The sequence below is a fragment of the Mustela nivalis genome (genome assembly GCF_964662115.1).
Source record: "Mustela nivalis genome assembly, chromosome: 8".
Taxonomy (NCBI): Eukaryota; Metazoa; Chordata; class Mammalia; order Carnivora; family Mustelidae; genus Mustela; species Mustela nivalis.
The window spans coordinates 20,899,320-20,925,166 of record NC_139027.1 but is presented as its reverse complement, the minus strand read 5'-3'; the positions used below and the strand labels follow the sequence as shown (position 1 = coordinate 20,925,166).

General features: G+C 47.1%; 1 protein-coding gene and 1 pseudogene across 3 annotated transcripts in view; one reads left to right on the top strand and one right to left on the bottom strand.

The window, feature by feature from the left end:
- The window catches only part of LOC309870608 (glucokinase regulatory protein-like), an 878,156-nt pseudogene that overhangs the window by 132,114 nt on the left and 720,195 nt on the right, over nucleotides 1–25,847 (bottom strand). The gene's annotated exons all lie outside the window — the stretch shown is intronic.
- On the top strand, nucleotides 743–24,848 carry GTF3C2 (general transcription factor IIIC subunit 2). 2 transcript variants are annotated; one of them, XM_082745051.1, is made up of 19 exons: nucleotides 743–1,505; nucleotides 10,331–10,601; nucleotides 10,765–11,086; nucleotides 11,667–11,952; nucleotides 14,365–14,459; nucleotides 14,860–14,937; nucleotides 15,058–15,156; nucleotides 16,477–16,704; nucleotides 16,918–17,029; nucleotides 17,215–17,323; nucleotides 18,397–18,422; nucleotides 18,597–18,726; nucleotides 21,418–21,562; nucleotides 21,664–21,825; nucleotides 22,021–22,108; nucleotides 22,525–22,653; nucleotides 23,102–23,254; nucleotides 23,393–23,500; nucleotides 23,799–24,848. In XM_082745051.1, exons 2-19 carry the CDS (start codon nucleotides 10,355–10,357, stop codon nucleotides 24,015–24,017), a joined length of 2,736 nt encoding a protein of 911 aa, XP_082601177.1. In that variant the 5' UTR covers nucleotides 743–1,505; nucleotides 10,331–10,354; the 3' UTR covers nucleotides 24,018–24,848. The 2 variants fall into 2 exon arrangements, with proteins under 2 accessions (XP_082601177.1, XP_082601178.1); XM_082745052.1 differs by lacking the exon at nucleotides 743–1,505 and adding an exon at nucleotides 4,174–4,223.

Here is a 25,847-nt window from a genome sequence, read left to right as displayed (position 1 = left end):
GAATGGAAGGTTTTTATGTACTGAAATTGAACAACCTCCAAGGTACACTCGGTTAAAAGAAGCCAGATGCAGGACAGTGTGTGTATCAGTTTGAATTAAAAGGGTAAATATAAAAAATTTGCTTATATGTATAAATATATAAAATATCTTGGATCTGTAACAAGGAACTGATTGTGCGGATGTGGAGACAGGTGGAAGGGAGTCTTCACTTTATATCCTCTGTTTCAGTTTTGAGCCATGTGATATCTTATCCCAAAAATGAATATAATTACTATAAAAGATTTTGCAGTTAAGTCAAAGATAGCCTAATCTGAGGCAGAAGTGGAGATATTTCCTCATTACAGAAGTGTTTGAAGCTGAGAGCTGTCCATCCAACAAGCATTTAAGATGGTACTATTAGGCGAACTGCAGCCTTATCTGCACCAAAGTTTGAGTTCTCACAAAGTTGGTCCTAAGTCACAGCACAGACTTACTTTTGCCTTTAGGCCGCTAAGAGAGTTGGGGTGAGAGTCCTTTTACTCCCACTTTAAAGTCTTGGCTAGTTCCTCCCACGTTTTTCTCAAATGTTTTGTGTGACCAAGGGAATTTAATAGGTGAAGTTCTTTGGGAACAAAAGAGTGGTTGACTCCACCCCTTCTTGTCCCTATTTATACATGCTGAACTCTACTAGTTAATATGCTGAGACCTGTAAAGTTTATATGGCTTTAAATCTCTCGGAAAGGGCAGAAATTTGTTACGTTCTTTCTTTGTTCACCAGCGTCCCATCTCCCAAGGAGGGAATGGGGAAGGGCCTATGCCCAAGCAAGGCCAAGGGCCAAGCCTGAGGCTCATTACAGGGTAGCGTCCCCACGCCAAGGTTTTTCTACTGGTTTCCCTTCTGTGTCCTTTCCCTAGCACGCTTTGTGTTTTTGTAGCTCCCATCCTTGTCTTCCTGAGCGGCTGTCCGGGGCAGAGGATCCTCCAGCAGCCTGCCAAGGCTTCCTCTCTCAGTCTGTGCCCTCAGCTCGGTCGGTGCCGGGGTAGTTACTCTCGCTCCAGCCTGGCCCTGCCTGCCACACGGAGGGTAGTCTTGACCGTTAGGCAGCCTTCAGCGCTCGGGAGCGGCGGCGAGGCCTGGGCGCGCAGTACGCTCGAGGCTCGCGTACAGGGCCCGTGGGAACCCGCGGGGCGCGACGACCCTCATCGCGCAGGCGTCAATCTTCCTTTCTTGACACTGCAATTCCCAGAAGGCCACGCAGCGTCCCCCGCGCGGCTTAAGCCCGGGAGCCTCGCCCGCTCCGAAAGGGCGCGGGATTGTCGCCGCACTGCATTATGGAATACATAGTATGAGAAAACGTCTTCGGGCATAAACTCCCCACCAAGCTCACGTGTTTACCTTGTGCATTGGAGGCCGGGGGGTGGGGGAGGGGGTCAATAAAGAGTAGCTACCAGATTTCGTCATAAAACCGCGACCAGACAGGCGGCGCCATCTTCGAACTTGGACTTCCGGAAGGACTTTGGTGAGGGTAAGTGTACCGCAACTGGGTGTGCGGGGGCCCCACGATTACTCCTCCTCCTCCTTTTCCCATAGCACTAAGATATTGGGAACCAACTCCCGACTCCGCTGTTCCTTCTCTGCATAGCATCGCGACCTCCAGCCCTGGCGCTGCTACAGAAACTCACACACACCCCACCTCCTTTTCTGTATTGCAACCGGACATCCCTCAGCCCTGCTAATCACGGCTCTTGCCTTCTTCCCCGACGCGGTGCGGTAGCACGGCATCCTGTGTCCCGGCCGCGGCGCTGCTTACATTGCATCCGTCGGACTCAGCGAAGCTATAGTAGTTCTGAGCCTCAGGGAACTCAGGGCTCGCTCTCAGCGCAGGCTAGTGGTGGAGGCTGTCCCCACACCCATGACTGAAGAAGGACAGGCGATCACTCCTAGAGTGGTAGCGGATTAGTCTCACCGCGCTGTGTCCCAGCCTCTTCCTCCATGAGGCTCTTCTAACCCCGGGGTTGTGCCCGGCGCGCTCCAACCCCATTGGCGCAGCCAAGGGCCAGTTATGTTTCCCTTCTGGTGCTTTTATCCCGCGGCAAGTAGGCTGTCCGCTGGGGAAGGCGGAGGAGGCGACTTCGGCCCCACCCGTGGTAACTCACTTTGTTAGAGAGATGTAGTGTGTTTGGCGATGCCTCGTCGATCTAGCGGCATATTGTTAAACAAACTTCAGCCATTCCTCTTCCTTGGTTACTTTTTGCCATCCCGTCTTACCTAATATACACTATATTTTCTTAATAGTTTTCTTTAAATTGTTTTTCAAGTTTAAGTGCTTTAGTCTCAGTCTGAGCAAGACATATGAAACCGTGGGGTTTCAAGGATTGTGGAGTTTTTTGGTTTTTTTTTTTGAGCGAGCGCGGGCGCGGAGGGGCGTCGGGGGGGAGGGGCGCCGGAGAAGGGAATCTTAAGCTGGCTGCAAGCCCAGCGGGGAGCCGGATTCCAGAGCTCGGTCTCACGACCCTGAGATCACGACCTGAACAGAAATCAAGAGTGGGAGGCTTACAGGCTGGGCTACCCAGGCGCCCCCACGGGCTAGTTTTTCATACAAGTTAAAATAAACACAGTTAAAATCGTACATTTTTGTATCTCTAAAATCGTCTTGCATACCACCAGCTGCGCCATCGGAACATTTTGGGAAACAGTGTATTAGACAAATGTGTTTAAAGTAATTCCATACTTCAGGAACCGTGTTAACTGGTTATTTTCCTTGACTGGGGAAATCCTGGCACCCTTGAGGCAGTATTCCAAACAAGTTGAGGTGCAAATGTAAACTTCTATAAACTGTAGCACCAATTAAATATCCCTTCCTTTACTTGTGTTTAAAATTTGTGTTGTGAAATCATAAATGGAAATTAACCACCGTACCCTGCTGCTGTCTTCTACAGGAGTGAATCCTTAAAGGAATTTTTTGCAGCTTAAGGAGTTATTCATTAAATCAACAAAGTTTAATTATTGCGCTTACCATGTACCAGGTTCTGGATTCAGTAGTGAATCAGGCAAGATTCTTATGAAACTTTGAAGTGAAATAGATATGAAATAAGTAAATACCCATGTTTCTTATCATAAGAGAATTCCACATGGACTGAAGAGCTACATTTAAGGCACGGGTGGCTCAGTCAGTTTAGCCTCTGCCTTTGGCTCAGGTCATAATCCCAGAATCCTGGGATCGAGTCCCATGTTGGGCTCCCTGCTCAGTGGGGAGCCTGTTTCTCCCTCTGCTTGCTGCTCCCCCTGCTTGTGCTTGCTCGCTCTCCCTAATGAATAAATCTTTAAAAAAAAAAAAAAGCTGCATTTAAGATTCAGACTAGAGGAAGTATTAGAAGAAAATAAAATAGGATATGTGTATATTAGCAGGGTAGGAAATGGCCTTTTTAAGACGCAAAACAACTCATAAAGGAAAAGACTGAGAAATTTAACTCAGAAAAATATAACTTAAGTTTAACAAGAAACATAAACAAAGTTATTTTTTCTAAAAAGAAGAAACAAAGTGGGGCACCTGGGTGCCTCAGTCAGTTCAGCACCTGACTGTCTATTTCAGCTCAGGTAATGGTCTCAGGGTATGGATGGAGCCCCAGGTATGACTCCAAGCTCTGTGAAGAGTCAGCTTGCGATTCTCTCTCTCCCCCTCTTTCTCTGCCCCTCCCCCCCAAATAATAAATCTTCTTTAAAAAGCAGAAACAAAGTATTTGCAACATAAATAACAACTCCACAGATCAATAAAAGATTGATTCGTCCTGTAGAGATATGGGCAAATTATATGTATAGGCAATTTGTAAAAAAAATATAGATGTCCTCTCTCTCTCTCTCTCTGAGACAAATAAATAAATAAAATTAAAAAAAAAAAAAAGTGGGTCCCTGGGTGGCTCAGTCAGTTAAACATCTGCCTTTGGCTCAGGTCATGATCCCAGGGTCCTGGGATCTAGTCCCACACTGGGTTCCTGGCACAGTTGGGAGTCTGCTTCTCTGCCTGCTGCTCCTCCTGCTTACACCTATGCGCGTGCTGTGCTCTCTCTCACACAAAGAAATAAAATCTTTTTTTTTTAAATAATTTTTTAAAAGATTTTATTTGTTTGTGATATATTCCAGGTGCCTGGGGGTGGCACAGTCAGTTAAGTGACTGACTTTTGGTTTCAGCTCGGTTCCTGATCTGAATGTCGTGAGATTAAACCCGTGTGGGGCTCCTTACTGGGTGAGAAGTCTGCTTGAGATTCTCTCTCCGTCTCTCCCTCGTGCTTGTGTGTGCATGTACTCTCTCTCAAATCTTTAAAATATGTGCATGTGTGTGTGTGTGTGTGTGTGTATCCATATTATTGTCTTAAAAAGGCCATTTCCTACCCTGCTAATATAAACATATCCTATTTTGGGGCACCTGGGTGGCTCAGTGGGTTAAAGCCTCTGCCTTTGGCTCAGGTCATGATCTCAGGGTCCTGGGATCGAGCCTTGCATCGGGCTATTTGCTCAGCAGGGAGCCTGCTTCCTCCTCTCTCTCTGCCTGCCTCTCTGCCTGCTTGTGATCTCTGTCAAATAAAAAAAAATTTTTTTTAAATCTTAAAAAAAATATATATCCTATTTTATTTTCTTCCTTTATCTAGTTTGAATCTTTATCTAGTTTGAATCTAGTTTGAACCTTAAATGTAGCTTTTTTATTTTTTTTAAGATTTATTCATTAGAACGAGCAAGCATAAGCAGGGGGGAGCATATACATATATGTATATATATGTGCGTATATATGTGTATGTATATATGGATATCTATACATATATTCACGTGTGTGTGTGTGTGTGTGTGTGTGTGTGTATCTCGTTGGATATCTGTGTATCCAACAGATAAAAAGAAGTTGCTAACTTCAATCATTATCAGGACAATGCAAATAAATACAATAGGGAAGAATTCTTTCATGCATTAGATTGGCAAAAATTGAAGATTGGCAAGGGTGTGGTAAAATGAGTACAACTATAATTCTGTGAAACACTGGATAGTGTTCTCCAGAAGAATGATGTGTGTTTGTGTGTACTGATGTGGAAAATCTTTTAGGCATACCTAGAAATTCTCAAGTGATAACCTGTTTAACTAGTTCTGTGTTAACTGACATTCCTCTGTAGAGTGTAGGGACCGATGCCCATGGCACACTGTATCCTTGAAGCCTATATATAGGCTTTTTTCCTATAGGCCTGGTCATTCTGTTCCCACTGACTGAGTTGAATGCTTGCCAAGAATCATTGTGATGGTTCTCAATATTTTTTAATGTCAGTTAATTTGTTACCATATTTATATAATTGTGATATATGTTTGAATTTTAAAGAAATTTGAGTATGAAAGAATTACTGCTATTAAAACTAAGTTGAGGGGCACCTGGGTGGCTCAGTCGTTGGGTGTCTGCCTTTGGCTCAGGTCATGATCCCAGACTCTTGGGATGGAGCCCCGCATCAGGCTCCCTGCTCAGCGGGAAGCTTGCTCCTCTCTCTCACACTCCCCCTGCTTGTGTTCCCTCTCTCCCCGTCTCTCTCTCTCTGTCAAATAAATAAATAAAATCCTAAAAAAAAAAAAAAAGTGGTTGAAACATGGCAGATAAATTGGTCCTTCATTGTTATTCTTTATATCTTACATGTATTTACAGGTATTTTGTGTCAACTAAAAGTTTTATAAAAACAATTCCGAAAAAGAAAGCAAACTAAGTTAAATGCTTCAGAAAGAAAAAAGAGGTACATTTGCAAAGAAAGAAAGAGGTTGCTGAATAGGTGTGAGTGAGACAGCTGTAAAAGATTGAGGAAAATTTGTAAAAATTTGAAACTTTGCTGCACTTGAACTGCCTCTCAAGAGAATGTTCCAAGAAAGTTACCGTCAGTAGCGTCTGTGCTGCTGAGAGATCAGGTTAAACGAGACTGAGAGGTGTCCATTGCATTAGTTGACCCGGCAGTTATTGATGACTTTAGCCTCAGTGATGAGTTGGAGGGCAATATCCTAGTCAAAATGAAGCAGGGTAATTAAAACACTAAGGGCCGACAACTCTTTAAAAGTTTGACTGTGGAGTGTGGGGGGTGGGTATGGGTTAAAGGATTGTTGTATGTATGTTAAGATGAGAATTAGAGACATTTATTTTTATTTATTTATTTATTTTAATTCCATTTATTTATTTGAGAGAGAGATAGTGGGAGAGCATGAGAGGGTAGAAGGTCAGAGGGAGAAGCACAGACTCCCTGTGGAGCTGGGAGCCTGATGCAGGACTCGATCCTGGCTCCAGGATCGTGACCTGGTTCGAACAAAGGCAGTTGCTCAACCAACTGAGCCACCCAGGCGCCTGAGAATTAGAGACATTTAAATGCAGTTGGGAAACAACCAGTTAAAAAAAAAAAAAAAGGCTAACCAATTCCAGTGTCCTTAGGGAGTGGGGGAATAGAGTCAGAACACAAGTGGAAGTTTGGCTTAGAAAGTAGATGAGGCGATTCAGATGCAGGTCGTGTTAGACTACTTGATCAGACATCGAAGTATGTCCCACATAATGGCTTTGGGTTTTGTTTCGGAAATCAGAGGTAAAATCAACTGCTGAGAACCAGGGGATCAGATGTTGGGGGAGAGGTAATGGGGCTGACGAGAGAAAGTGTGATTGCTAGCCTGCTGGCAGCTTAGATATATACGTAGAGTAAAAGGATGATTGGTTCATCCAGAGCTTAAATTTTGCCAGTCCTGTGGAACAAAAAGACGAGAAAGGAAGTTTGTACTATCGGCAAAAGTCTGATTAAAATAAAGGAATCTAAACTGGATAGGATGTGGCCAACATGGGAACTTGGAGCGATCAATGACGGCAGCTTGATACGGTTGAAGAATAGATACGTTGATAGCAGTTGAGCAGTCTAGCTATAATAATGGAAGGTTGCGATCAGATAGTGGGATGGCTTTGTGATTTAGGAGGTTAAAGGTTTTTTTGAGACAACAAGGTCCAGTATATTACGGCGAGTGAGTAGCAGTGGTTTAGCTGAATGTTAGGAAGCTTCAAAGGAACAGTTTTTAGAGGCTAACGAGGACTGCTAGTCTACCGGTGGCATCGGAGAGGAACTGACAAGACACTGATCCTGCTTTCTACTGTGGGGTCAGTGGGATGTGACAGAAAGAGAAGCCTCTACTGGAGAGCCTGGAAAGCTAGAAATTTCAATTCCTGGAATTTTTTTCCATCCAAGATTTTGAATATGATTTAGGTCTCACCAATCACATATGTTCTTGAAGAACTCAAATTTGGACCCGAGTTTAGACAGGGGAGAGGCAGGCCAGGAGGCCATACATTTTTCTGGTTCAGATTGTGGCAAGGGTATGATTCTGGACCTGGGAGCCAGAGAAGGGTTTTCCCTGTGGAGTCAGGTCACTTTCTGATCAGTGCAGAGTCAGTTCATGGAGCCATTAGCTGTGGCAGGGGCTTCTTGATACACAGGTGCCGCCTCCTCATTGTGGCATTGGGGAGGTCCTGTGGTTCTTGAACTGGCAGCTGCCAGGCGACTTCCCATTTTGACAAGCACTTGTTCCTAAACTGTACAACCCCCCACCACCACCACCAATGATCCTGTGCAGGTGGTTCTCAAGCTTGCATGTGCATCACAAGAGTTTGCAGGGCTTTGTGAAGATAAAAAGTGCTGGCCCCATCCCAGAATTTCTGATTCAGGAGGTCTGGGACAGCGCTGCTGATGCTGCCCAGACCACGCTTTAGGAACCACTGATGTGAACTACGTAGTACCCTCCAATAAATCCCTTGCAGCTGAACTGGCTAGAGAGGATTCTGTTCCATGCAGCTGAACCTTGACCAGTAGAGGGGTCAGATAACCATTTCATTCGTGTCTTCTTCTGTCCTTATCTTTTGATCTGTTAGGGCTTAAAAGAAGTAGTTCTTGTATTTCCTGAAGATTTTGCTTTGTTTTGATATGTTATTTGATGTCTAACAGTGCATGACACTTCTCTTTTATACAAGTTGAAGTTTTATTTATTATAAAGTATTCCCTTTTTGTCCCTTTTAATACTTTTTCCGTTGAATTCAATTTTGCTATTACCAACAAAACTTCTGTTTTCTTTGTGCCTACATTTGTCCTATATTTTTATATCTTTTGACTTCCAGCTCTTTGAGTTCCTTTGTTTTAGATATCTCTTTCAAAGCATATAGTTTGGCTTTTAAATCAATCCAAATCCAAATTTTTATTCTTTTTTTTTTTAATGGATGAATCGATCTTTGGTTATTGTTATAGTCATATCTTAAGTCATCTTGTACATTTTTTTCTTTTGTGTTTCTTTTGTTTTCAGTTTCTTACTCTGTAGCCTTTAAAACAACTCCTAATGGTTCCAGTGGCCTGCTAGACATTTTAGAAGCAATGTAGTATACTGCTTTTGGTTCTATTAAACATTTTTTTTTTAAGATTTTATTTATTTATTTGACAGGAAGAGACACAGCGAGAGAGGGAACACAAGCAGGGGGAGTGGGAGAAGGAGAAACAGGCTTCCTGCTGAGGGAGCCTGATGCAGCACTCAATCCCAGGACCCTGGGATCATGACCTGAGCCAAAGGCAGACGTTTAATCACTGAGCCATCCAGGCACCCCTCTGTTAAACATCCTTTAAGGCATATACAGACCCATGGGGGCTTCCTTTCTGTGATTTGAGCTATTTCTCCTTCTCTGTCATAGGCAGGTTATTCTGGCCAAAAACCTTGCAGTTCTTTGTTGCTCAGCTTTTTTGGTCGGGGGTGTAGTGTTTTGTTTATCTCTTGTCAGTTTACTTTTGCCATGATTGCACAAGTGATTTTCTGGGTTTGGGGGGAAAAAATGAAGAGGGGCGCTTGGGTGACTCAGTCAGTTAAGCGACTGACTCATGGTTTTGACTGAAGTCATGAGCTCAGGGTCCTGGGATCAGGCTCTGCGATCAGCGGGAGTCTGCTTGAGACTCTGCCTCTCCTTCTGTCCCTCCCCTGCTCTGGTGCATATGTGAGTCATCTCTCTCTGTCTGTCTGTCTCTTTTTAACGTTTTTTAATCCATTCTTCAATGTGGGAAAGATCTTTTAATGTGGTAGGATGTTCCGTAATTATCTCATAGCCATCTGCCGCCCCTCTTCAGGTAAAAGATTAATGGCAGAGTGCTGAAGAACTTTTACTTATTGTTATATAAATCTATTTCTTGACTAGTATTCACAAAGGTGGATGTTAGCTCTAGGCATCCTCCTTCAGTTTGGTCTAAATTTTATGTATCTATCAGCAGCTATTCTTTTACTTATTTACTTATTATTACCATGTAATGTATTATTTGTTTCAGGGGTACAGGTCTGTGATTCATCAGTCTTACACAACACACAGAGCTCACTTCAACACATACCTTCCCCGGTGCCCATCAGCCAGACACCCCTTGGTAGTTATTCTTTGTAGTCTGTTCCTAGGAGGTTTAGGGAGTTTAGGAAGATTTTTTTCACTCTTTTGTTTTTATTTTTTAAGGGGAAGGAGGTGACTCATTTCATTGGGCTTTAGGGAAAGAAATTGAATAATTATTCATTCACTGCATTATCCTTATGAAAAAACTTCAGAGCTTTAAATTAAACTGGGTGAAAAAGGGGCATCTGGGTGGCTCAGTTGGTTAAGTGTCTGCCTTCAGCTCAGGTCATGATCCCAGGGTCCTGGGATCGAGCCCCATATCGGATCGGGCTCCTTGCTCAGCAGAAAGCCCACTTCTCCCTCTCCCACTCCCCCTGCTTGTGTTCCCTCTCTCTCTGTCTCTCCCTCTGTCAAATAAATAAGTTAAATCTTTTAAAAATAAATAAATAAACTGGCTGAAAAATACAGTGCTTGGCACATAGTAAGCATTTAATAAATAAATGGTAGCTTTTTTTTTTTAAGATTTTATTTATTTATTTGACAAAGATCACAAGTTAGGCAGAGAGGTAGACAGCGGGTGGCGGTGGGGAGCCTGATGTGGGGCTCAATCCCAGGACCCTGAGATCATGACCTGAGCCAAAGGCAGAGGCTTTGACCCACTGAGCCACCAAGGCGCCCCAAATGGTAGCTTCCTTACTGTCTGTTCAGTGCTAGCTCTATTAGTGTGTAAGTTCCATGAGGGCAGGGACCTTGTCTATCTTGCTTATTGTTATATTGACCAGTTCCTAGAATGGATAGAAGATGCTTAGTAATTGTTAAATGAATGAGTGATCAGGGAGCTTGGGTTTCTGGCTGCGGGGGTGGACAGTGGGTGGGGCAGGAGGAGAAAAGACAGGAAAGGAGGAAAAATCGGAGCCAGTGCAAATAGCTTTTGCCTTCTACTCATGTGTATGTCTCTGCAGGGGCAGCCATTGTAGGGGGTGCTGATGGATACCTGCGGGGTCGGCTGTGTTGCCCTGGGGGAGGCCGGCCCCGTGGGGAGCATGACTGTGGTAGACTCTCCTGGACAAGAGGTGCTAAATCAGCTTGATGTCAAGGCCTCTTCCGAAACAACTAGTGCTGAGGCTTCCAGAGAGATGTCTTTGCCTGCGCCTTTGCCTGGATTTGAGGACTCTCTTGGGGAGAGGAGGCTCCCTGCAGAGCAAGAAAGCCTCTCCAGACTTGAACAGCAAGGTATGTATCTTGTCCTCTCCTCTTCTTATCTCCCCGTGCTTAGCTTAAGATGAAAGAGAGCAGGGTGAGCTCACAGGATCCTACCAACCTGGGTATGGTGTAATCTATTCCAAAGAGGTTTGAGCTCTGGTCCCATCTCACAGACCCATATTCTTCTCTACAGATCTTTCTTCAGAGATGTCAAAGGTCTCAAAGCCTAGGGCCTCAAAGCCTGGCCGGAAGAGAGGTGGTAGCACACGGAAAGGCCCCAAAAGGCCCCAACAGCCTAATCCTCCATCAGCCCCTCTGGTTCCTGGTCTCTTAGATCAATCCAACCCTCTATCCACCCCCATGCCTAAGAAACGAGGTCGAAGGTCCAAGGCAGAGCTGCTACTGCTGAAGTTGTCCAAAGACCTAGATCAGCCAGAGTCTCCACCTCCAAAGAGGCCCCCTGAGGACTTTGAGACCCCTCCTGGGGAACGACCCCGCCGAAGGGCTGCCCAAGTGTAAGGATTGTGGGGCACAGCTTGGGTGGAGGGCGGTCGGGGTGAAGGGTTGGTGGGGGCAGGTGTTGGAGAGCTGAGAGGCTGTGACGAGTTGTCAGGTAAGTGGGGGTAGCATCTGGGTTCTGGGGACTTGAGCCATCTTCTAGCTCTTACCATAACAATTTTTTATCTGTTGCTGAGTTTGTCTAGGAGTTGGTTTTCCCTGCCTTGTATCCTGTCACGTTTTCCAGTTTCCTCCAGGCCTTCGTTGTAATTTTCCCTGCCCAGTATCTATCAGTCTCTGTGCCCTTCCATTCTTCTCTGGGCTCTCACTGATCTCTGACTGCGGTAGAGTGCAAGTGCCTTGGACTTGGAGTTGCCAGACCTGGATTCAGATTCCATATACGTGATCTGAGTCCTCTCTTGGCCAAGTCCCTTAACTTCCCTAGATTTCTGGTTCTTTATCAAAGGGGGGGAGGGGAAACGAATAGCTGCTTCCCAGGGTCACTGGGCAGGTCCACTGAGATAATCGGCCAAGTGTCTGGAAAAGTGGGCTCTCAATTAAGTGTGAGTATGGCTCTGACCCCGTCCTGTTCTGCAGGGCACTTCTGTACCTTCAGGAATTGGCGGAAGAGCTCTCAACGGCCCTGCCTGCTCCAGTGTCCTGTCCTGAGAGCCCCAAGGTGAGCAGCCCCGCCAAACCGAAGAAAAACCGGCAGCAGACAGCCTGTCAAGGTGGAGAACAAGAGGATGACACTGCGCGGGATGAAGACTTTGTTCTCCAGGTTGAGGCTGAAGATGGAGAGGAGAGCGAGGCCCCAAGCGAGAGCTCCTCTGAACCTGAGCCTGTGGTGCCTCAAAGCACCCCGCGAGGATCCACGTCAGCGGTAAGCTGAATGAACAAGAAGTGAATGGGGAGACAGGGGGATTGTTAGGAAGGTCTGCAGGGTGCCCCAGTGGAAAGCTTTGGCCTAGTAACTGATGGCCAGAATAAGTAAAGGAGGAAACAGTTGAGCAGGCAGAGGCTGGGGGGCAAGCGCATGATGTCAACCCTTCAGATACGGGCACCTGCACAGCACTAGGGGACAGATGTGACTAAGACAGCCTCCTGCCTGGTGGAGTCCACCGTGGGAGGAGGGCTTAACCGGGAGGGAACCAGAGGCTTCTGGTGTGTCAAGGAGGCAGTGAACTGCTGGGGGCTTCACAGAGCAGTGAACAGGGCTAGGCTAGGTCTTAAAAGGCAAATAGGAGAGATTGGTTTTCCCGGGAATTCCTGGGACAGGGCATCAGAGCAGGCAGAGCTGTTGAGAGCTCTTAGCAAGTTCCCAAAGGTATAGCAGTGCCCTGCGGGACCAGCAGAAGGCTGGGGGCAGTGGGGAGGCAGTGGGAGGATCGAACTTGAGAGGATGGAAGGACAAAGACTTGCAGGAGCTAACACGGGTGTGTGTTTGTTGAATTGTGGTAAAATATACATAACATAAAATTTGCCACTCAAACATGTAAATTATTTTTGGGGCATCTGGGTGGCTCAGTCCATTAAGCATCCAACTCCTGATTTGGGCTCAGGGTCGTGAGATGGAGCCCCGTGTCAGGCTCTGTGCTAGGCACGGAGCCTGCTTGAGATTCTCTCCCCTCTCCCACTGCTCCCCCCACCCCCAAAAAAGTACAACTGAGTGGCATTAGCCCATTCCTGGTATTGTGCAGCCATCACTGTTACCCATTTCCAAAACGTTTTCATCATCATAGAAACTCTGAGCATCAGAAGTTTTTAAGTAGAAAAATAATGTGATCAGTTAGGACGATAGGTCAGCCTGCAGCGGACATCAGAAGACAGCTTCGGTTGTCCACGTAGAAATAGCGCCTGGATCAGGCTGCAAAGCAAGCAAAGGTGGGGGATAGGTGCAAGAGACATTTAAGAGTATTAGCGGCACTTGGCAGTTTCTGAAAAGAAAGGAGTAGGAGTTTCTAGTCTAGATGTTGCTCTTAAGTGCTGGACTTTGGGACAGAGGGATGGTGGGAGCGGGGGAAGAGTGAGGGTGAGCAGGGGAGGTGATGGGCTCATTTTCTGACACACTGAGTTGGAGGTGCATGTGTGTGCTGCCCTGAGCCGTTCTACTGGAGATGTCTGGTTGCCAGTCATGTGCATGAGACCAGTGCCTTCCTTGTTTCAAGTACAACATTTAAGGGAGCACCCAGCCCCTCAGAAATCAAGATAAATATTTTGATGCAACAAATTTTTACAAAATAATTTGTTAAATCATTTTAACAAATAAAAGTAATGCAGGGCCCCTGGTTGGCTCTGTCAGTTAAGCATCTGCATTGAACTTGGGTCATGATCCTGGGTCCTAGGATGGAGCTCTTGTTGGGCTTACTACTCAGTGGGGAATCTGCTTCTCCGTTCCCCTTTTCCCTCCCTCCGCTCGTGTTCTTTGTCTCATGCACTTTATATTTTTTTAAGATTGTGTTTATTTATTTAACAGATAGGGATCACAATTAGGCAGAGAGGCAGGCAGAGAGAGGGGGGAAGCAGGCTCCCTGCCGAGCAGAGAGCCCGATGCGGGGCTTGATCATGACTTGAGCATGAGGCTTAACCCACTGAGCCACCCAGGTGCCCCTCATGCACTTGATTTTTATAGCATATTTATATAAATAAAATCTTTTAAAAAGTAATGTAACAAATTTATGATGAACAAAATACCAAAGTTTTAAATAAAGACAGGAACTGTATTTACTGATTTTCCTTTTGCCTTAGGCTCTATAACATGGGTTGGCACCACACTGTAAAAGTCTAGAATGTAGAAAAGCTGAACTGGGTAAATTTTACATTTACTAAGATGTCAGGCCTAATGATGGTAGTCAAAGCCATGGGCATGGGATGAGAGTCCCCAAAATATATGTATAGAGGGTCGAGAAGACAGACTCTGGGAAATACCTTCCATCACACAAACCTGTTGGAGGAGGGGAGTGCCTGTGGGGGAATATCGGGGAGGCAGGAAGACTAAGGAGATGCTATCCCATGGGGCAGGGGTTTCAGGAAGCAAATGGGAGTCCTCTGAACCACATGCCATGGAGACACCGAGGAGGGTGAATAGAAAATACGTAACAGGCTTTGCAGTTTTGTTGGAGGAGCGGGAGCAGAAGGTGGAGAAGTCACTGTAATGGCAGAGACATCAGTCTTTTAAGTTGCTGATAAGTCAGGCTAGAGAGGAAGCAGTGCCAAGAAAAGTAAAAGCAGGAAAAGCTGCCTTCTGGGGACTTTCTCTAATCTATAAAATTCTTTTTTCCCATATGCTCCTCAGAAGCAGAAGCCACACTGCCGGGGAATGGCTCCCAATGGCTTACCAAATCACATCATGGCCCCTGTTTGGAAGTGCTTCCATCTCACCAAGGACCTGTGAGACTTGACGGGGGCTGGGGATGAGAGGGTGGTAGAGGCGTCTAGAAGTGGGGCCAAGGGAAAGAGGGAAGGCACTCACAGGGCAGGACACTGAAGACATTCGTAACTAAAAGGCACTGCTCCAAAGGCAAAGAGCTCCAGAGCAGTGCTGTCCAATGTAGTAGTCACTAGCTGTGCACGGCTATTTAAATGTGATCTACACATAATTAAAATTAAAGGTCCAGTTTCTCAGTTGCATTAGCCACCTTTCAAGTGCCCAGTAGCTACTTGCAGCTAGTGGCTGGTGTCTCTGTCAGCACAGATGTTGGATCACTTCTATCATTGTAGAAAGGTTTACTGGACAGCGCTGCACTAGTATTTCTCTCCTCCTCCATTGAAGCTGCTTCTGTTCCTCCAGCCGAGAACAGAAGCATTCATACTGGGAGTTTGCAGAATGGATTCCGCTGGCCTGGAAGTGGCACTTATTATCTGAGCTGTAAGTTAAAGAGACATTCTGAAGCTGGGAGGGGGTGACATCCCTGGAGACAGGAGGGTAGCAGGGAATCCTGGGGTGGGTGAAACTTCCAAACTCACGCTGTTCCCTCCCTGCCCCCAGTGAGGCAGCTCCCTACCTGCCCCAGGAGGAGAAGTCTCCACTGTTTTCTGTCCAGCGTGAAGGACTTCCAGAGGACGGCACACTCTACCGAATAAACAGGTGAAGATTGCGTGTCTCTCTGTGATTCTAGGGGATAGAAGCAGGAAAAAGGAATATGGAGAGGGATGACAGATTGGCCCTGTTTTTCCCCTGATGCTATTCCAGGGGGTTCCAAGGGAGGAGTTGGATCTGGCTGGATCTGGTCAGCCCGCCCTGATCTGCAGTGCTCGTCACTGCTGGCCAGACTGGGGGTAGCGAGGGGGATGGAGGGCCAGTTTACAGGTCACATCTACGCAGAGAGACCCAGACAGACCGGCCCTGGGGAGAACGCTGTGGTAAGCCAGAACGCACAGCGTTCCCCCTTATCTTTGAAGGGGAACTAGAACTGGACAGGCTTTGGAAGGAAAAAAGGAAAGTACAGATGGTGGCCAAGCACTGTTCTCACCTGTAGACCTTTCTTGAGACTCTGGCCTAAGCCAGTTCATACCTGCGCCATCTGGAGCTCCCATTCTGTCCTCATTACCTTTTCTTTTTTTTAAAGACTTAATTTTTTCGGAGCAGTTTTAGATTCACAGCAAAACTGAAGAGGATGGTGCAGAGATCGCCCATGTCCCCTGTCCCCCATCCCCCTTCTTCATGCACAGCCGCCTCCCCTCCCTTACCAGCCTCCCCCACTAGAGGGCGCATGTGTTACAGCTGATGAGCCTGCACTGACCCGTCACCACTTGGAGTCCATGGGTTATATTAGGGGTTGCTGTCGGTGTTGTACTTTCTGTGGGTTTGGACAGATTTGTAATGACCTGTCCCCGTCATTATGGTGTCATACAGAGTAGTTTTACTGCCTTAAAAATCCTCTGTGCTCTAACCACTCCTCCTGCCCTCCCCTCTGACCTGTCGCTATCATGAATCTTTTTTTTTTTTTTTTAAGATTTTATTTATTTATTTGACAGAGAGAGAGATCACAAGTAGGCAGAGAGGCAGGCAGAGAGAGAGGAGGAAGCAGGCTCCCCCCAAGCAGAGAGCCCGATGTGGGGCTCGATCCCAGGACCCCGGGATCATGACCCGAGCCGAAGGCAGAGGCTTTAACTCACTGAACCACGCAGGTGCCCCTGTCATGGATCTTTTGATGTGTCTATAGTTATGTCTTTTCCAGAATGCCCCATAGTTGGGATCATGCAGTGTATAGCCTCTTCAGGTGGGCTGCTTTCACTTAGTGATATGCATTTAAGGTTCCTCCATGCCTTTCCATGGTTTGGTAGCTTGCTTTTTAGTGCCAGATAACATTCCATTGTTTGGATGTTAATTTACCCACTCACCTATAGAAGTCCTCCTTACCGTTTGTTAATTCCTTTCTTCCTTCCATCTTTGACTTTTCTCTAGATTTAGCTCGATCACAGCACACCCGGAGCGCTGGGATGTGTCCTTCTTCACAGGGGGACCCCTCTGGGCTCTGGACTGGTGTCCAGTGCCAGAGGGGGCGGCAGCTTCGCAGTATGTGGCCCTTTTCTCCAGCCCTGACATGAATGAGACACACCCACTGAGCCAGCTTCATTCGGGTCCTGGGCTGCTCCAAGTCTGGGGCCTTGGGACCTTGCAGCCAGAAAGCTGGTGAGGTGGGGCTGGGACGCTGCCATGGGAGGGTGGTTGAGGAGGAGAGAACCTGACCAGGAGAGCTGGGGAGGAGTCGGGAGGCCTGGGTTGGGGCTAGGCATGGGAGCCCGGGGTGGGCCTGGATTGGGTTGAGATGGGGTGGAACACAGGCTCTGGTGGCCCTAGGCCCCTTCTCCCTGCCCATTCTCCCCCTATGCTTTCTCTCCTCAGTCCTGGCAACAGGGCTCACTTTGTCTATGGGATTGCTTGTGACCACGGCTGCATCTGGGACCTCAAGTTCTGCCCTAGTGGAGCATGGGAACTTCCAGGCACCCCTCGGAAGGTACGTCCCAGTTGGTTGTAGGGTACCCTAGGACTCACAGGCAGAACAGAGAGGCCCTATGAGCCCAGTTTGACAGCGGAGGATGGAGTTTTCCCAGAAAATCCATGTTATTTGCAGGGACCAAAACCTCAAAAGTTTTCTGAGAGGCGGCAAGCCTTAGCACAGATCTGGTCTCCCCCCTCTAGGCTCCTCTCCTGCCCAGGTTGGGCCTCTTGGCTCTTGCCTGCTCTGATGGGAAGGTGCTGCTGTTCAGTCTCCCCCATCCAGAGGCCCTGCTGGCTCAGCAGCCCCCAGGTGAGTAGCACAGCAGGCGGGGAGTCGTGGTGCTGTAGCAGGCCCTGTCTGGTCTCTCATGAAAGTCCTCCCGGCCTAGCCTCTGGACAAAGCCTCACTCAGCACCCCACTCACTCTGACTTCACACCTCTTGTCCTCAGACTTGCTCTCTCTAGCAGCCTGCAAGGGGTACTGTCTCCTGCCTTCTAATCACTGGGCTCTTCCAGCCCATTCCCCTTTCCCCCCGTTTCCCTACTCTGTGCTCTGAGGCTCTCCTCTCCTGCTGCCACAGCTGACTGGCTGTGTAAAGAGCTGCTAAGGCTGATCTCCCCTGCCACACTCTTTCCCTTCCCCGAATCCTGTGCTTGACCTCTCCTGTCCTCACTGCCTCGCACACACGAGCGCCGGTCTCTGTTGGGAACAGTTGGAGAGAATGTAGAGCTGAAGATGAGCAGGAAGAGGAAGGGGTTAGCAAAAGGCACCTCCTCTTTGTCAAATTTGCTTTTCAACTGTACTGAATATTTAGAGAAGAGGGCACCAGGCTTGAGCCCTGAGAAATCCCATATTTGGTGGTCTGGTGGGGGAACGGGCTGAGGAAGGAATAGGCAGTGAGGAAATGAAGACAGATGCGTGAACAATTCTTGCAAGTAGATTGGCAGTGAAGAACTCATAGTTGGAGGGTGGTGCTTGAGGTGAATGGGGTAAAGGAGGGGTTTGGTTTGTGTGTTTGTTTCATTCAGTGCATGTTTACATCTCAATATGAGAATGACCCAGTAGGGAGAGAGAAAGTGGATCATTCAGAATGGGAGGAAGGAAAGATAACCAAATGAGCAAAGTTCTGGAAGAGGTGAGAGAGGGTGGGGACAGAGCAGAGTGGAGCAATTAGCCATTCTGATGGGGGAAGGACACACGCCCACACAACAGAGTGGGGAAGGGAGATGGTGGCGGGTGGAGGTAGATGGATCAGTGTGCTGCAGAGGTGGCTGTCAGGGAAGGTCATTCTCAGATCAGGGGTGCTGATCTCAGAGCAAGGCAGGTAAGGACGTCAGTCCTCTGTTCCCAGAGCATCAGTTACCGCTCTTCTTCCCTCGCAGATGCAATGAAGCCTGCCATCTATAAGGTGAGTGAGGAACCTGCTACCTTAGCCAAGGCTCCATCTTCTTGAGCCTCCCTTTCTGGTTCCACAGTGAGTCTCCTTCTGCCTCTACCCCCGACGGGATTAAACACTGATTTTAGACTTTGTTGCAAATGGTAAGTATCCCTAAGTCTGGTCCTGGCTCTTCTGTCCTTGTAGGTACAATGTGTGGCAACCCTCCAGGTGGGGTCTATGCAAGCTTCGGACCCCTCTGAGTGTGGTCAGTGCCTTAGCCTGGCCTGGATGCCCACCCGGCCCCACCACCACCTGGCTGCTGGCTACTACAATGGTAAAAAAAAAACAAAGCAGAGCATAAGGGGCTATTGCTCTTTAAACTTTATATATGCTTGTTTTTTGGTGGCAGTTTCCTTTTTGGTTCAATGCTGGGCATTATGGTTAAGCAATGTAAAAAAATACAAAGAAGAAAGAAAAAAGTCACTAGAATTTTACTACCCAGAAAAATATAATTAAGAAAAATGAACAGGGGTGCCTGGGTGGCTCAGTCGTTGGGTGTCTGCCTTCAGCTCAGGTCATGATCCCAGGGTCCTGGGATCGAGCCCTGCATCAGGCTCTCTGCTCAGTGGGAAGCCTGTTTCTCCCTCTCCCACCCCCCTACTTGTGTTCCCTCTCTCGCTGTGTCTGTCAAATAAATAAAGTCTTTAAAAAAAAAAAAAAGAAGAAGAACAAATGAACAGGGGCACGTGGGTGGCTCAGTCAGTTAAGTGTCTGCCTTTGGCTCAGTCATGATCTGGAGGTCCTGGGATCAAGCCCCACGTCGGGCTCCCCGCTCAGTGGGGAGTCTGCTTCTTCCTCACCCTCTGTCCCCCATCCCCAGCTCATGTTCTCCCTCACTTGCGCTCTCTCTTAAATAAAATCTTTTTTTTTTTTTTTTAAAGATTTTATTTATTTATTTGACAGAGAGAGATCACAAGCAGGCAGAGAGGCAGGCAGAGAGAGAGGAGGAAGCAGGCTCCCTGCTGAGCAGAGAGCCCGATGTGGGACTCGATCCCAGAACTCTGGGATCATGACCTGAGCTGAAGGCAGCGGCTTAACCCACTGAGCCACCCAGGCGCCCCTTAAATAAAATCTTAAAAAAAAAAAAAGAACATCATTTCATGGAGTTCTCTATGCATGTGTAAGATAAAAAATCAGATGGCAAGAGAGAGAATTCTGTAGTGACGGGATCATACTATATAAGCTATATTAAAGATTTTATTTTTACGTAATCACAGCCAACGTGGGGCTTCAACTCTCAACCCCACGGTTAAGAGTCCTATGCCTCACTGACTGAGCCAGCCAGGTGCCCCTACATAAGCTATTTTAAATGAAAATACATGAAATTTAATTACACTTTAATTTTTTTAAAGAAAAAGACTGAGTTGAAACTGAGAGATGGGGTACGCTCCCCATAAATGTTCCTTCACCACAGAGACATTAGTTCCTTAAAGATACTCTTAAGGCTTAAACGGGGAGAGAAAAGGATCATAGGTAAGAGCATTCTGGTAGTTGGACTCCACGGGTGACAATTTCATGGTTAGACCTCACCAGTAGTCTCCCCTCAGGAGGTCAGGAAATGAGCACTCTCACGCTTCTAACGGTCCCTCTCTTTTATGTGTGCTTCTTTTGGTGTGGTGATTCTTACGTCATCAGGGTACATCATTCTTGATGTTGTTTTGTTGTCTTAATTCCCCGAGTTACAATTCTGCCTTAAAATGATCATGCGCGTCCACCGGTCCGCCCCTCTCGGTCCGCCCTTGTTGCTCCATGACTGATTTGGCTCAGCCGGAGTTCGCCGCCAGTAAGCTCTTCCAAGAAAGGTTCATGGGTGCTTCATTTCTGAGTTTTAGCTACAAATAGTTTCCCCAGCTATTGTTTATTAAATTCTTACTCTTGGGGCGCCTGGGTGGCTCAGTTGGTTAAGCATTTGCCTTTGGCCTAGGTCATGATCTCAGGGTCCTGGGATCGAGCCCCATGTAGGGCTCCCTGCTCAGCGGGGAGTCTGCTTCTCCCTCTCCCCCCAACTCATGCTCTCTCTCTCTCTCTCTCTCATATAAATAAATAAAATCTTTAACAAAAAAATCTTACTGTTCTTTAATTTGTCTTTTATTGGAGTTACGCCGTTGACTCCCTCCTCCTCTGCCAGCCTTTGTCACGGGGCAGCTTGTTTGGGGTCGGCAGAGTTAGTCTCTGTTTGTTCATTTGTTTTCTGCTTCTCTACATCTTTTTTTTTTTTTTAATATTTTATTTATTTGACAGACAGAGATCACAAGCAGGCAGAGAGGCGGTGGGAAGCAGGCTCCCCACCGCGCAGAGAGCCCAATGTGGGGCTCGATCCCAGGACCCTGGGACCATGACCCCAGCCAAAGGCAGAGGATTTAACCCACTGAGCCACTGAGGCACCCCTGTTTCTCTACATCTTGTTGCTTTTGGCTCCTTGCCTGTTCTCTTTGTCTTAGAGCAGAGTTGGCAGACGTTTCTCTAAAGGTCCAGATAGTGAATATTTTATGGCTTGTGGGCTGTTTGACCATTGTTAGAACTATTCAACTCTGCCATTGAGAAATGAAGGCAGCCATACATTACATAAACGAATGGGTGTGACTTTTCCCAGTCAGACTTTATTTACCAAATCGGGCAGCAGGCTGTATTTGGCCCAAGGGCTGTAGCTAGTCAACCTTTGTCCTAGAGGGTTTATGCTTTTTTAAAAAACCCCTTTGTATTTAGTAGAGAATAGAGGCTCTTGGGTGTACTTAGTCTGTCTTTCAACCACAAGCCCTGGACTGAGCTCTTTTTTGTTGATGAGAGTCGGAGCTGAAATACCACCGAGGGAATGTGGCCTGGCTGCTCACGATCCCTATGTCCTTTCATAAGGGGGTCACAGCTGAGGATAAAAGCCAGAGGTCCTAGGAGCCCAGACAAAGACATTAGAGCAAAAGAAGAGAGAACTTGCCTTTAATACCTACACCTTCTTTCCCTATCCCAGGCATGGTGGTTTTCTGGAACCTTCCCACTAACTCACCCCTGCAGCGGATACGGCTCTCTGACGGCTCCTTGAAGCTCTACCCCTTTCAGTGTTTCCTAGCCCATGACCAGGCTGTGCGTACCCTTCAGTGGTGCAAAGCTAACAGGTACAGGACAGGAGAGCTGTGGGGCGGGAGGTGAAGCCCGGGAAGTCTGGTGCTCCCAGACTTGCTCAGATTTTATCTTCTCTTCTTCCCTCTTTCCACAGTCATTTCCTTGTCTCTGCGGGGAGTGACCGCAAAATCAAGTTCTGGGACCTTCGACGACCTTATGAACCCATAAACTCTATCAAGCGCTTCTTGAGTACAGAGCTGGCCTGGCTGCTCCCCTACAATGGTGTCACTGTGGCTCAGGACAACTGCTATGCCTCGTACGGCAGGATGCAGATAGGAGGAGCTCTAGGGACAGGCCCTAAGGGTTGGGTGCAAAGTGTGCCAGATTGTTGTGGGGAGAGGAGGGTTGAGAGTTGTTTCACTGAGGTAATCTGAATTCTGGAAGGAATTAGGGAAGGGAAATGAATGCAATCTTGGAAAAAGGAAAGTTTTATTTTGTCTTCCTCTTACAGTTATGGACTCTGTGGGATTCATTATATTGATGCTGGTTACCTTGGTTTCAAGGCCTATTTCACTGCTCCTCGAAAAGGCACTGTCTGGGTGAGCCCCTCTCTTCATTTTCACAGGAAAACGATTCCTTTACTCAGCTACTGGAGATCAGGAAGAGGCAGTAGTTTTGGATAGAAGAAGACAGATGTATGGTAACTGTATCATGAGAGATAAAAGTTATGATAAACTTTTTTAAAAAGTTTAAGTTCAGTTAATTCGCATATAGTGTATTACTAGTTTCAGAGGTAGAGGTCAGTGACTCATGAGTCTTCTGTAACACCCAGTGCTCATTACATCATGTGCCCTCCTTAATGTCCTTCACCCTGTTACCCCAGCCCCTCACCCGATAAACTCATTTCTGTTTCTGTGGGTGTGTCTTCTGCTTCAGACTGTGCTGTCGTTTCCAGTTCACAGAACTGAAACAATACGAGTGCATGAATGAATGAAAGAAATCTGTCTCTTACTAGAGTCTTTCAGGATCCGACTGGCTTGGGACAATAGCCGCAGGAGATATATCCGGGGAGCTCATTGCGGCCATATTGCCTGATATGGCACTGAACCCAATAAATGTCAAGCGACCTGTAGAGCGAAGATTCGTACGTATATGACTATTTAATGGTAGCACCATCTGTTAGGTCCTAATCCACATGACCTCCTAAATTAGAACTGTAAAGTAGTAAGATACAAATATGGATGAGGTCTCCCAGACCTGTTACTGTCCCAGGAAGTCTTAGTACAGAGTTGTACAGAATCTTCCCAACCCTAGTGCATCTGTGCATGTGTTTAAACATACTGCCTTCTTCCATCTTTAAGTCTTTCCTGCCCAAAACCAATTTTCTCTCTCTCTCTCTCTTTTTTTTAAGTAGGCTCCACGCCCAGCGTGGAGCCCAACGCAGGGCTTGAACTCACGACCCTGAGATCAAGACCTGAGCTGAGATCAAGAGTCGGACGCTTAACCGACTGAGCCACCCAGGCGCCCCATCAATTGTCTCTTTTATTCTGTCTCCAGTATTCTAGGACCTAATCTCATGGTCTCCTTTCTAGCCTATATATAAAGCAGATCTGATGCCATATCAGGACAGCCGTGAAGGCCGAGACCATTCTTCAGCTTCAGCTGAGGCCCCCAACCCTCCCAAAGCTCGGACTTATGCTGAAACTGTCAACCATCACTACTTGCTCTTTCAAGATACAGATTTGGTAAATTGAGGCCAGGAGAATGGGTGTGGGTTTTTTTTTTAAAAAGTAGAAAACTTTAGTCCTGGTACAGGAGGGCATTGTAAGGAGCCACAGTGCAAAGATGCAAGACTAAGAAGCTGCTGGCTTTCTCTTCCCCAGGGTTCCTTCCACGATCTGCTCCACAGGGAGCCGATGCTGCGCATGCAGGAAGGAGAGGGGCATTCGCAGCTCTGCCTGGACAGGCTGCAGCTGGAGGCGATTCACAAGGTAAAAACCTTGTCTCATCTCTTCACCCATCTTAACACTCATTTCCTCCCAACTCTGGACCTAAAGATCAAGGACGTGGGGGATGAAAAGGTGCAGAGGGAAGGAAGGATACAGCTCTGGCAACCTCATCTTTCAGAGTATGACAGACCAACTCCTTCCTACCTCTCTCACTCCATCATGGTCCTGTCCTTTCAGATTGTCACCCCATCCCTCCACTCCCCCCCGCTCCCTTTACAGTTAGGACTCACCCTAAAGCACCAGCTGCGAACAGCTCTCTTGTTTGCTCTTCTCTTCCCAGGTCCGCTTCAGCCCAAACCTGGACTCCTATGGATGGCTGGTATCTGGGGGACAGTCTGGGCTGGTTCGGATCCATTTTGTCCGTGCACTCACCTCACCACTGGGCCACCGTATGCAGCTTGAAAGTCGAGCCCACTTCAGTGCTATGTTCCAGCCGTCCTCCCCAATTAAAGGGCCTGGCTTCCCTCCAACCAGCCACCGCCTTCTGCCCGGTCCCTAGTCGTGGTCCACACAGGGCCTTTGGAATGAAGTCTGCCAGGAACACACGGCCCCCCCATGCACGGAGCCATAGGAACTGGGGGCTTCATGGATAGTGATGCTGCCAGACCTGGACCTTTAGACCTGCCTTGCCAGGACTCCTTAGATACCTCTCCTTCCACAGACTTCTGTCATCATAGCCCCCTGCGGGCAGGGGGGCTATCCCTCCATAGACTCTCAAGGCTCCTCAGCCTAAAACTATGGCTCATGAGTAATACTCAGGCCTGACCTAGGCTTGGAAGTCAAATTGCTCATATTGAGCATGTTGTGAAGTGGGTAAAGCTAAGTAAAGGTACTGGGTGTTTTTGAGACCACGCGCGAGTGGGTGTTTGGAGAACTGCAAAGGGTATCCACATGAAGGCTCCTGTGTGACTGTATTGTAGGGTCCAGTATTATTGCCTTCTCAACTTCCTGTTGAGAATAACCAACACACAGGCCCAGGAGGGGTGACAGTAATTTATTGGACCGAAGCTGCTTATAGTACTTCTTTAACTGAGGAACACCACAAACACCCTGCCAGTAGAACAGTGGCTCAGATCTTACTTGCTCCTGCTTATGAGATATTCCCAATCACTGGTCATCTGACCCTACTTGAACACTCCTAGGCAGTCATGTTTTAAAAAACCTTCCTTTATATCAAGTCAAAGAGTATACTTCTATATAATTTCACCATGGGTATTAGGAAATCTAGTCATTTTCCCCTGTGATTGCCCTTTTACGTATATTTAAAAATAGCTATCATGTGTTTCCCAAGTCTTTTCTTCTCTAGATTAAATATCTTCAGTTACTTTAACCATTCTTTACACGTCATGATTTTTGGTCCTTTATGATACTGTCACACTGTTGGCTTATTAAACATGTCTAGCTACTTTATTTCAAATCTCTATATAGGAGGTGTTTAAAACCCAAGTAATGTATTGTTTTATCTCCTCTTATTACAGTTCTCTTGGGGGATACTGCAGACTCATAGGGACCGCAATACTGCCTCTGAACCAAAGACAGACCCCAGCAATGAGAAACAGGCAAACCATAGTGTATGGGAGTACAGTCAAGTTTGGGGGAAGTAGTGAGATGACTTCAGGAAAGCGAGAAAAATACGCAGCCAGCTCCAACCAAGGGAGTGGAGATTAATTTAGTGCCTACCTGGAACAAAACCCACTGGCACTGTGGTCTGGTTGGCCAGATATCTGGGAACAGCTTTCTGCCTCTTGGGTGTAGGGAATTTATCGTATCTCAAGAAGAAAGGTATCAAGCAGTTCAGTTTCCTTCCTGTACAGAAGAGGAAACAGAACCCGGAGGCAACCAGACTATTAGTGGCAGAGGGATCACAACCCCTGTCAGTGCAAAGGAGGCAAGTACTGTAATCAAGCTCAGGTTAAGCCCGGTTTGTTTTTGAGCTGACTGATAGGGAAGTGCCTTCATTGCAGAGAAGTTTTGCTCCTCCACAGCAGCCCCTTGACATTGCATTATGGAATTCCACTTTCAGTGGCAGAAAAGATGGGACCTGGGGACCCATGCTGTTGAGGCTGCAGGTTGGTGCCTGCAGCCCTGCTTCTGCTGCTGACTCTTAGCCTTGGTCTCTAACTCCAAAAGAATATCAGGAGAATGCTTTCAGCCCTTGCTCTCTTTCTCTACCGTAAACTCTTTTCTCTGAAGGCCATTCTACTTCAACCTTCCCTCCCAATATATACACTTTATACTATACTATTATCTATGGATTCCTGTATTTTACTTCCTGTGCCTTTGCTCACATGGTTCCTCCGTCTCCACATAAACCCCATTCATTCTTCAA

Excerpts from the sequence above, each read along its gene's own strand:
- GTF3C2 (XM_082745051.1), top strand. The coding sequence starts at position 10,355 with ATGGATACCTGCGGGGTCGGCTGTGTTGCCCTGGGGGAGGCCGGCCCC. Across the intron at positions 11,953-14,364 it reads CGCGAGGATCCACGTCAGCG|AAGCAGAAGCCACACTGCCG; the intron begins GTAAGCTGAATG and ends TATGCTCCTCAG. Across the intron at positions 17,324-18,396 it reads GCTGGCTCAGCAGCCCCCAG|ATGCAATGAAGCCTGCCATC; the intron begins GTGAGTAGCACA and ends CTTCCCTCGCAG.